This window comes from Chelonoidis abingdonii, chromosome 1, assembly GCF_003597395.2.
Source record: "Chelonoidis abingdonii isolate Lonesome George chromosome 1, CheloAbing_2.0, whole genome shotgun sequence".
Lineage (NCBI taxonomy): Eukaryota > Metazoa > Chordata > Testudines > Testudinidae > Chelonoidis > Chelonoidis abingdonii.
In genome coordinates this window covers 109,034,694-109,046,759 of record NC_133769.1, presented here as the reverse complement: position 1 = coordinate 109,046,759, position 12,066 = coordinate 109,034,694, and the positions used below count along the sequence as shown (strand labels likewise).

Sequence of the window (12,066 nt, the reverse complement as noted above, 5' to 3'; positions counted from 1 at the left end):
TCCATTTCCATAGTATTGCTTAGAAAGGTACCTATCAAGAGCATTTGTAAGACAGCCACCCGGTCCTGTGTTCACACATTCTCAGAGTATGATGTTTGGACCTACAAACTTACCCTAAATGTGAGCTCAAATGTAAAAAAGGAAGCTTAAGTTCATAAGGTGTCACAGTAACAAATGTTGAAGGGAAAAGGTACAAAAGTGAGATTCCGAATTAAGAACTGTGTTAAGACCGGGACGTTAAAACCGGGATGAAATCAGGTTAAAAAATAATAAAAAGCAAGAAAAAAGAAAAACATAAGTTCATAATATACACGTTTTACTACAGTATCATTGAAAAAAAATTTTTGTACAAAGGTATTTTCTGGTCTCTGTCAGAGCTAGTAGCTTTTCCAGAAATCCTGGTTTGCGTATGCTTGCATAACTTTCTTCAAAGTATCTGCACTCATTTTGAGCCCCTTGTGCTGTCTTTGAGGTAGTCCAACTTTGAAAATGAGCACTCTGAACCAGTAGATAGATCCAGGGAGTACACTCAAAGCTTGCCATGCCACTTTGCTGATGTTGGGAGGTGTGTCTTAATGACTGTTCCAAAAAGCCAGCATATCCAGTTTCAAATTACCAGGGTTAGGTATGCTCATGTAACTGCAAATTTTCCCCGTTCAGATTTGAAATTTCATCTTTAGTGGAAAATGGTGGAAACCGTCTGGCATAATGACCGTAATCTGCTGCAAAATTCACCTTGGGGAAGGAAGTGCAACACCTGGATGACATTCAAAAAAGAATCTTCGGCACCAAACACTTCGGGGTTTCCCATTCCTCGCTGAGCATTGTGTTGAAGGTTTTGAGTGCTTTTTTGATGTTCTCGTGTTGCAAGGATTTCCAGAAACATCTGGGTTTTTACACTGTATGTTTCTTCTGCAGCTTTTGTGCTCAGTTCAGCTGAGATTTTGGCTGTCAGGATCCAGAAAATGTCTGTATCAACAAATGTGTTGTCAGTAGTTGGAGAAAACTCAAGTTTTCTGTGTTAAACAGTGATTCCAGGTTTTCAACAAGGAATGTCCCCTTGGTACACAGTTATTCTGATTATTGGTCTCTTCAGAGTTTCTGCTTTAAAACCAACAAACTGAGGATGATCTAGGAGATACATTAGCACAATCCATAAGTTGTTTATATGACAGGCAGCGAAGTACAAGTTCATCCACCAATGTGACACAAAATGGGTAGGTAATCAGCAGTAGGCTCTGCACTTGTTTTGCACTGTGTAAAACAAAGCCTTCAACTTGTTCCCATGCTTGAAAATGGCCCCGCATGCATTGATGCAAGATTTCATGTCTTTCATTTCTTCTGTAGCAGTAGCTGCTGGCAGCTCAGTGTTAGTCAGATGAGCAGGACAGGTAATACATAGCAGCTCTGGTTTCTGGTTGAGTTTAGTGTCCCTTGCAAACTTAGCCATGTAGGAAGTAGAATCTGTTAGTTGTGACCATGTTTTCCCAAGTCAGTTGGTACATGTCAAACATGTCAGTTATTGCTACATCAACAAAGTGGCTGTCAATAGATGGGGTGAACGTCCCATTAGCACAAAATGATGCGGGTTTATTCACTTTGAAATTAAAAAAACAGGAGGCCAAGAATCAGACGGTCCACGCATCAGGAGACTTGTCAAAAATCAGACCAGACACCATATTTCTGTCAATTCATTCCATCAGTTTAGATAATAAAGCATCATTTTCTTTCAGATACTTAAGAGTGAGATTGTCTGCATTAGGAAAGGTTTTTGCTGCTGGCAGTATTGTTACACTAAGTCACCAATATGCCCCTCTGCAACTAATAGGGGTTATCCAGCAAAACAGAGCATGCCCAGGATCATACTGTGTCCCCTTCCGTTAAAGCCTGATGGAAGCTCCAGATATTGACTGTTGATCCCAAAGCTCACTTTCTTCTTTAAGCTACTTGTGTTGCTTGCTTTTGACATGCTTCTTTATTCTGTCAGCGTGAGGATTGACCTTGACCTCAGTGCTGCAGTACTTGCAGCGCAATGCATCCTCTTCACTCCCATCTTTTACTTTTCTTGCAAATTTCTAAGCACTGATTTTCTTTTGATATTCAGGCATAGATTTGCCTCTTCGCCCCATGTGGGTATCTTTTTTTGTTGTCTCTTATCTTTATCTGGAGGATTGATCATTTAAATTCAGTGCCACACTAAAATGGACCCGAGGAAATAAGTGGGCAGCATCTCCTTGTGAGCCAGTTGCCAGTCCGAAGTAACTGATAAGACTGTGCTGTACCTGTGTTTTTTTTTTCCAGCAGCGAGGATGCAAGTAAGAGTCAACTCCGGAGACAGACCTGCATTTTTTTTATTTTTGCTGTTCTTGTATGCTTGTCCTGTTCTTCTTTTAGGGAATTGGATCAGACTTTAACAGCAGAAACCTCCAACACTGTTTATAGTTGTTTAAAGTTGGACAATGATTGGGTTATGTTAACACTTTTAGTCCATGTATTTTATCTAAATTAATACACTATGCTTTAGTATCTACCTCCAGAGTTAATATGGCACTTGAAGCAGTTCTACACTGTACTGAATCCACCTCCTCTCTTCCATACTGAGGTATTGCTTGGGAGTGTCTTCACATGGAGCACCCGTAGGGACAGTAACTCAAAGAAGGAAAGTTAACTTATTTTGGGCAGGACCTGGAATTCTTCAAGGTGTTAGATCCCTAGGGATGCTCCATCATCCACTCGCCTTTCCCCTCTGCATTGGAGTCCTACCGTTCTCAAAAGTGGAGAAGGAACTGGAGTAGAATAGGTCCACTCTTCCCCACAGGCCGTCATACTGGGGCACGACGGGGCATACAGCCCAGGTGCAGACTTGTGGCCACTGCTAACTGAAAAATCTCTGGTCATGAGTGCATGGGCTTATGCACATCCTTGTGTGGAGCATCCGTAGGGACAAAACATCTCAAAGAATTCCAGTTACTGTATACAGTAAGGAACTTCTCCTTTTGGGTGCAGTCTCCTACATTTTGATCTAAATTGAAATTCCATCGTAACTTAAGGTTAAGATGTCCTTTCTCTTTTTGTTATGATTATGCACAAAAGCAGTGACATGGAACCTGATTCTGAGGGAAGGACCATCATGTAAAGTCACCTGCTTCTCTGCTAGGAAAGTCTTACATAGATGTGCTTCACCTGACTGAATATAGTCCAGTGTGTGGTGTTTGAGTGGACATTGCTGGAATGACACTTATTTTCTCCAAAAATGTAACTGTTCTCCTCTCAAAAACTTCCCAAAATACTGCTATTTTTAAGGTTTTGTTAAAATTTGTTTTGGCTGGAGTTTAATAAGTGCATTCACCATGGGACCAAAAAAAAACAAAAACAATGCTGTATTCCAAACTTCTAACCTATAGAAAATAAAACTCTGAGCAGTTCTTCAGTCCTGGGATTAGATTATCATTCTCCCCCATTTTTATTATCCTATTTTAAAAAACCTGAAGAAAGGTATGAATTCTAAATCTCAGATTTTGTTCTATGGTGGATAGTGCTGTAGCCTCAAAATGTAGAGAGTGGAAAATACTGTAGTATTCCAGGGTCATGATTCTTAATCACTACAAGAGGTGTGATTTTTCTGAAAGCACTGTGTTCTCATGAATGGTGCAGATGACATCCAACAACTCACTGTTCTTCATTTTTCTTTCTGCCTCTTCTCATCCTCTATAGCTCTGGCTCCTCCAGCAGGCCACCAGGAGCTGATTCTACACACAGAGTCCCTGTTGTCATGTTGGAGCCAATCAGGATTAAACAGGAGTCTGGTACATCCCATGAGAACTATGATTTCCCCATTGTTATAGTGAAGCAAGAAACAGATGAAGAATCCCGTCCCCGGAATGTAATATTAACAATAATAAAGAATCTCTTCTGAGTTTGGGTTATAGGGAGGGTGTTTTGCATTTATTGGAAATAGAATAAACTACAAATATTCTGTTAGAGCGTTGCTCATAGGTGTTGTCTTTAAGGGAAGTACATAATGTGTTAGTGGGTGTGTGGTGTTTTTTGTTTTTGTTTTTTAAGGGATGAAATGAGATTCCAAACCAAGTTATATTTCTTAGTAAACTGGGATGACTGAATAACTGACATGATCAGACTGCCATAGTCTGTGGGGACCTGGGAGATGAGAGGAAGCTTATAAATACTGTAAGTTCTTTCACATGGTGTTTGGAGATTTTGCAACTACCAATGCGTATGCTCAACTTTAGGAGTGCTATACCTATTTGCTACTGGAGGATTATTATATTTTTCTATTGGAAGCAGTTTCTTAAATATCAGAGCTAACCTACTTGGGTCCTGTTATATTAGTTTGCTGTATTAAATTGCCTGAAGCCATAACAATGATAATTCCTGTGTAGAGGTTCTAAGGGGCATGACTAACAATACATGTGAAATAGTAATGTTTTTATTTTCAGTGTGTTTGTGTTGATAATTATACCTGACAGCCTGGCATCTAGATGTGTCTTTGCGTTTTCCTACAGACCAACTTTTCAAGAAGCATACTCACCTCTCTGCTATTGGATAGCCGTCATAATACCACTTCTGACAAAACAGTCTTAAGAACAGATGCTCCAGATAGCACAGGTGACCGACCAGAGATACTTCAGGAGAACACATCCAGTGGGAAGACAGCATGGATGGGTACCCCTCACATTGGAGACATCAGAAAAGAGGATGACCCCAATGAGGACTGGTGTGCAGTGTGTCAGAATGGAGGGGAGCTCCTGTGTTGTGAGAAATGCCCTAAAGTGTTCCACCTTTCTTGTCATATCCCTTCACTGATGACCTTTCCAAGGTAAAAATGACCAAATGAATTTTGTCCAAACTTTGTTCAAAAGAAATCACCTTTGGGTTGTAAGGCCACGTACAGGATGTTTCTGCCCCAAAAGACAACTCTAAGGCTATCTCTACACTACAGCTTATGTTGGCATAATTCATATTGCTCAGGGAGGTGATTAAACCACCTCCCTGAGCAACTCAGGTTACACCAACATAAGCATCGGTGTGGACAGCACCACCTCATGGAGGTGGTTTTATTATGCCGATGACAGAGCTCTTTCCTGTTGGCATACAGCCTCTTCACCAGACACATTTCAGCAGTGTCACTGCATCAATGCAGCTGCACCCCGCAGCACTGTATATGTAAACGAACCCCAAGAAAGTTTGAGTTGGAGAAATCCAGGATTTAATTAAATTTGAGTTGTGAAACCTGAACTATTATTGCTGCTGGAAAAGCTATTGTAAAATGCTGCAGTTTCTTGGCAAGATTGCTTATATCTGGGCCATCTATTAGCTGTCGCCACAAAATTGGGCCATAGAATCACCATTCTAAACAGAATCCTTTAAGGACAACAGAAACTGTTTTGTTTTTAAAATTCTTTTAAAGAAAAAGCTCTGCTGATACAGTATTAAACAGGGGCCATGTCAGCCATAGGGCACAGTTCTTGCTGTCTGCTGACAATATTTAAAAAACTACCTCAGTCAGCACTGAGAAGAAGCAAGACTAATCTTTATAGGCCTTGATTGGTTTGTTGGAAGGCAATTATGCAATTTGCTCAGCTCAGTTGGAACCATCAGAAGGTTAAAAATCCATTTTTCTATTACATATAAATGTTGTTTGAAAATAGATACTTAGTATTTCTAAAGCTTACTACTGGTATCAGCTACTTTGCCAAAGTAAAAATGACATTTTGTGACACTCTGGTGTAGGAGCACTGGATAAAAGACTTAAGCTAGTATTGAACAAGGATACAGCTATATTTACCATAAGATGGTCAGTGTTCAATGATTTGATATAAATGTTAAATACTGGTTTAGATTACAGTTTCTTACACTGGTCAGCTCTGCTTACGTGCTTTGAGGAGAACGACTGCTAGTAGCACATTGGGCTTTATTCAGGTACTGTATTTAATCCATGCACATCGACTACGTGCCTTTTGAATCTCCAAACCAAGGGCTGTTTTTCCCTTTAAATACTGTGCTGTTATTTTGCTTACCATAAAAGTTTTCTACAGTTTTGTTTCCTCTGTGTATAAGCAAAGACTGTATGAATATGATGGATAGCAAACTGTTTTTTATTAGTTAAATGTTGTCCCCTCCGTATAAAGGAAAGTATCACTGTTTTCATGTCACATTCTACAGCTATTGGGTTTTCTAAACATTCCAGAAATACCTTTCTAAAGTTTCAACTTTTCTTTGGCCGTGGTTTTTGCTGAGCTTATTCAATGGGGCAAAGAGAAAAAAAAATAAGTTTCTAAGTTGAGCTCAAATCTGTAAAGTCCATAGTAATACTAGTGGCCAGTGTTCTTAACCCTGAGCAGCACCATCACAGATACGGAGATTTCACACTTGAACTCCATCTCTAAACCTGCCCTTCAGCCCCATCCCGTCCTGTCAACCTTCCCTCACTCCCCCTTACTGTCTTCTGTCCCATTCCCTCCTAAATAGTTGCCCTGGACTCCATCTGCCTCTTCTACTTGCAGCCCTTCACTCTGAACATGTTGTTACAGCCATTGCCTTGAATTGCTCTCCTTGTACTCCAGCTTGAATCCCTTTCCACCTGACATCTGTTCTCTTCACTCCACCAAAAATGCTGTCATACCAAGTCCCTAAAGTAGCCTTTCTGTGGCTAAATATATGTGAAAAGCTGCTAGGATTCAAAGAATTGTGAGTTACTGTTACCTATCTTAGCCGCACCGAGTGAGGTTTGCTGCTGCTAAGCTGTGCGACAGCTCCCTGACACAAAAGCTTCTCTGCCTTGCCAGCAAACTCTTCAGGACTCTGCCAGTCCAAACCTTGCCTTGTGGGTAAGAGAGTGAACCCCAACTTGCCCAGAGATGTCTCCCTACAGCAGTGGTTCTCAACTTGCAGCCTGTGGGCCACTTGCAGCCCAGTCAACACACAGCTGTGGCCCAGGTGACATCCTCAGGGCCATGCAGGTATTATTGGATGCGGCCCACTTAATACATTGTGGGTCATGTATGTGGCCCACAATCATAAATATGTTGAGAGCCACTGCCCTACATTTTCAACCTCTCACTGAATACTTATAGAAGTTACGTTTGTTGCGCCTTTAAAGAGACATTATACTGCAGGCAGGTAGCTTAACTGGGGCTAACACACCCTTCCCTTCAAACAGAGCGCTGAATTGGTTTATAGTAAAAGTAAAACAAGTATATTTAACAAAAGACCATAGGATTAAGTGATACCCAGTGTAAGGAATAAAGGTAGAAAGGATTACAAGCAAATACAAGTAAATATATGCTTTTTAGGCTAAAGCGTTATTTAACAAATTAGAATATCTTGTTCACAAAGTCTCTTTTCCAGCATGGCTAGCCTGATGCTCTGGCCAGGACCCTTCACAAATCTCAAAGTGCTTGGTTCAGGCTAGCCTAAGAGAAACTAGGAAACTTTTAATTATCCTAACAGGATATGTGTCTGTCTTTTGGAGGACTTGTAGTTCTGCTGTAGGCTTTAACAGGTTTCACTGTCCAAAGTAATTTTAACTTGCTCCTGAAACTAACCCTAATACCAGAGGTCATGTTTATATTATTAGATCAGATATGTGGTACAATACAGGCATGTTAATACTGTACTTTTCGTAATCAATCGTAGCTGAATTCTGTCTTTATTCATTCTTGTAAGCAAGTCAGTACAATTCAGTTGTATTGTGGATATTCGTGAAGATTCAGGGGTATCTGTAAAGAATTTTACTAAACCCCATTCATTAGGTTTGCTCAAGGAATTGACGGCATCACTAATGGTATGGGGGGAAAGGGCAGTTAGCAAAAGTAGTTTGTGAACCATTATTCTCTTGCAATTTAGAGTTTCCCTCCAAGAATAACTTAGATGAAAAAAAAAGCCGAGAAGTTACTTTGTTAAGAATAGAAAAACTAACCTATAGGCTAACTTCTAATGAGAAAGTATACTTCCGACAGGTCCCACCCTCTCCGTTGCTCTATATTCATGGTGTTTCTGAATTGTTTTTCACTCTGCCTATACTGTTCCATTTTTCATCCCTAATGTTTAATTGTTTTTTTCATTTCCTCTTATACTTTTTTCTTCACATTGCCTCCTAACCAGCAACTGCACTTCTGTTCAAATTTGAATTTAATTTGTAAACCCATGTGAATGGTTTCAAAACTAGTGGAAATAGATGCTATTTTTGATGTAAAACTATTCCAAAAAATTAAGTCCAGGAATGAGAGTTTTTTTCTTTCAAAGAGATGTCCCTTTACCATCCTTATCCCTCCTTTTGGTGGTTGCAGAAAAATTGACACAGGGCAAAAAGAAAATAGAAATGAACAAATTGTCCAAAAGTATTTGGAAGCCCTCTATTCAAGACCATGTAACTTTATCTGGTGCCCAGAGTAATACATCTGTTTCCCCCCTTGTTTAGAGGAGAGTGGATTTGCACATTCTGTCGGGACTTGTCCAAGCCAGAAGTAGAATATGATTGTGATAATCCCAATCAGAGCTCTGAAAAAAGAAAACTAGAAGGTTATATGGGATTGGCACCAATAGATCGGCGGGTGAGAATACATTGTTCATTCAACCAGTCTGCTTGTCCAGTTGTTTTGTAAATACTGCTTTTTATATATTTGGTGGTAGTAATAAGAGTTCACTGGAGGATTTCTAAATAAGCTCTGAGAACCTGGCCGTACATTTAAAATATGTCCAAGATTGGAAGCCGAGAATCACCAAGTGCTCTTTGGTTGTATTGAGTAAAATGTTAAATATCTTTGCCTCTTGTTTTTTTTATCATAGACATACCCTCTTTTGAGCAAGCCTCATTCAAAATTATCCCCTTAAGCAAAACAAAAGTTTTGAATTGAAGTCTAGATCACAAACTCTATACTCTGCCATGCTTAACAGGTGGCTTGACACTGAAAAAAAGACAGTAAAAATGTTATCTTAATGTAGATGCAGTGTCTTAATGGTTCTGCGAGCTTCAGTGACAAAATGTTTTGCTGTTGACTTCTGCTGAGAAAGTGTGAGCTAAATTTGTTTTGTCTCCTTGTGGTTCATCAACAGAATTGTTGACTATAATCCAGTTAGTAACACCTGTGTATATATTGAAAGTAATGTGTTACTGATTTGGCCTGAGCCTGATGGGGGGAGAGAGGAGCTCTAGGCAAAACTGCTGCCGGGGGGCACTCTCTTGGATGGCACTGTGTGGGGAAAAAACAGAATTAGGCTTCTTGGTAATGATGATTAACTTGCTTTCTCCGAATGTCTGATATTTTCAAATGTGCTTGATGATCTTTTGGGGGCTGGGGAAGTATTAAAAGTCTACCTGAATTTTTTAGCACAATATACTATTAAAGATAAAATCACAGCATTCTCTAATACACACGCATTCTGTCTTTCCATATATACAGAAGTGTGAAAGGCTACTGCTGTACCTCTATTGCCATGAAATGAGCCTGGCTTTTCAAGATCCAGTTTCTCCTACAGTATGTACATTGTCATTTTTACCTTATAAAAGAGTCAGAGCACTTGGCACTAGCACTTCTGTGGGTGTTAGTGTTCCCAGTAATAAATCCAACATCAGAAGAGTAATCTGCTCCAGATATTTAATGTAACAAATATCTAAATGTAGGATAGAGGTAAAAGATTGATACTAGATGCATAGAATGTTCATGCTCATTGAATCCGAGCAGGGATTAAGGTGAAACTTATTTCCCAATTGCAGTAAATTAACAAACCTTTCTATAAAGTGTACACTACAGCTTAAAATCGTGTGTCTTATGCATGAAACATTCTTTTGAAATGAATGGTAGTTGTCACATCATTGAATTGCACAATGAATGGTGCTATTTACATTTAACAGCAATGAAGCATTTAGGGTTTGTCTACACTGGCAATTAACAGTGCTGCAACTTTCTCACTCAGGGATGTGAAAAAACACCCCCCGAGTGCAGCAAGTTGCAGTGCTGTAAAGCGCCAGTGTAAACAGTGCGCCAGTGTAAACAGTGCCCCAGTACTGAGAGCTGTGCCCCTCATTGAGGTGCGCCGCGACCGCACAAGGCACTGCCAGTGTGAGCTAGCTCTTATTTGTGTGAACTCAAAATGGAAGGGGAGGCTTAGTCTACACTACCAATGTATGTCAATATTACTAAGTCATTCAGGAGCGTGGATTTTCCACACCCCTGAGTGATGTAGTTATACTGACCTAATCCCCAGTGTAGACAGTGTTACGTGGACAGGAAGGCAGCTACCACTGACATAACTACCACCTCGCAGGAAAGTGGAGTACCTACACCAATAGAAGAAGCTCTCCCATCAGTGTAGGTAGAGTCTTCGCTAAACACTACAGCTGCACTGCTGTAAGTGTAGTCGAGCCTTAAGGGAAGTCTCTATTTCTGTAATGTCAGTAGTACAAGCACATACTTTAATTCCACAACTTGGACTACATCTTAAAATTCTTCACAGATCTACCTAGATTGTTGGTGGGTGAGGAGAAAAGAATGGTTTCTGGTTCATAAATAAGAATCTGGAATGTGAAATAAATGATATGTTCTAATTGTTGCATCTCATTGCAGAGAAAAATTGCACACAAATTAAAGACTAAATTTTTAAAGACAATTTTATTCATATCTCCTGCTGACATGCAAGTCAGGCTGTGCTCATTGTTTGTGAATGGGAATCAGGCAGGAGCATACAAAATTGTGTCCACACTACTCTCCTTCCGTCGGGGGTGCACATCCTCACCAGGAGCACTTGCACCAACTCAAGTGGGGCATTTTGGAGTGCCAACGGGCTGTGCAAGGCAGCAACAGGCAATGTAAACAATGCAGTGTCGTCGACCTAACTACATTGACCTTAGCACTACAGCTTTGAGGTGGAGTTATTAGGTCAGCATTGCGGGCAAGTTAAATCAGCGTGAAGAAAATTGTAGTATAAATACTTACACAGCTAGGTCGACGTAAGCTGTCTTATGTCAACCTAACCCCTGTAGTGCAGACCAGGCCTTAGTGATGTAGAAATAATCCAAATACATCCTTTATCGTATCATAAAGGTAAGCAGAGTTGTCTCTCACTACTCACAGGGAGCCTGTCTCAAGTAAGAAGGCACTATGTTTACATCTTAGAACTATACTTTAAGAGTTAAACTGAATAGTATTTTCCCTGGAGATTATGATTAAAAATCTGTATGTGTGCCCGAGAGAGAGACAGAGTGAAATATCTGATTGAATTGGTGATTATTTGTTTTTTTAGGTGCCTGAATACTACAAAATAATAAAGAAGCCTATGGACTTGTCAACAATCAAAAAAAGACTGCAAGTGAACCATCCTCTGTATATGAAACCAGAAGATTTTGTGGCTGATTTCAGACTGATTTTCCAAAATTGTGCTGAGTTTAATGAGGTCAGAAAAGTAAAACCATATAGTTTTACAAGCTTACATATTTCCAAGAAAGCAGAATTTGTGGCAGGTGGTAGAATTTCTTGATGCAAATGACATAACTTTGTGAATTAATCTTGCTTTGGTTATGAGACCTATTCAGTGAAGTTATAGATTTCACTTGAAATTACTATTTGTATTAGATTAGTATGTAGTAAAGACAGTTCCATAGAAGGAAGACGGGAAAGAAGGCAGTAGCAAACAGTTGATTTAATTGTTATTACACCAGGATTAAATATGCTTTAATTCTTCTTTGAGTAGATGCTGATGTGTATTCTAATTAGGTGTGTGCGTGCCCCACACTCCAGAGCCTTTTGCCTAGCAGTACCCATAGAGGGGTGGCATTTGTGCCTGTAGCTCCTCCCCTGGATACATGAGGTGGCAGCGCCCCAAACCCTCTTGGTTCCTACATACTGCCCATTTGCTGGAGTTGGAGCTCTATGCAGTTATTGCTTCACAAACTCACAACTTTATATCTTAGCCTAGTTTGTTGTACATATCTATCCTCCCTTCTTTGCCTCAAAATGGCTTGCTTGCTGCTCTTGTCCTTCAAGACACCTACTTCCACGTGGCCATTCTACCGAGTCACAGGAAGTATCTTTGCTTCATAGTAAGAGA

The 12,066-nt window shown here is 40.0% G+C and overlaps 1 protein-coding gene across 1 annotated transcript in view; it reads left to right on the top strand.

Moving 5' to 3' along the window:
- Positions 1–12,066, top strand: part of TRIM24 (tripartite motif containing 24) — a 143,137-nt gene that overhangs the window by 125,841 nt on the left and 5,230 nt on the right. The window contains exons 14-18 of the mRNA XM_032781972.1: positions 3,715–3,883; positions 4,524–4,837; positions 8,441–8,573; positions 9,423–9,497; positions 11,263–11,412. Of these exons, the coding sequence (XP_032637863.1) occupies positions 3,715–3,883; positions 4,524–4,837; positions 8,441–8,573; positions 9,423–9,497; positions 11,263–11,412 (841 nt within the window). The remainder of the gene's footprint in view (positions 1–3,714; positions 3,884–4,523; positions 4,838–8,440; positions 8,574–9,422; positions 9,498–11,262; positions 11,413–12,066) is intronic.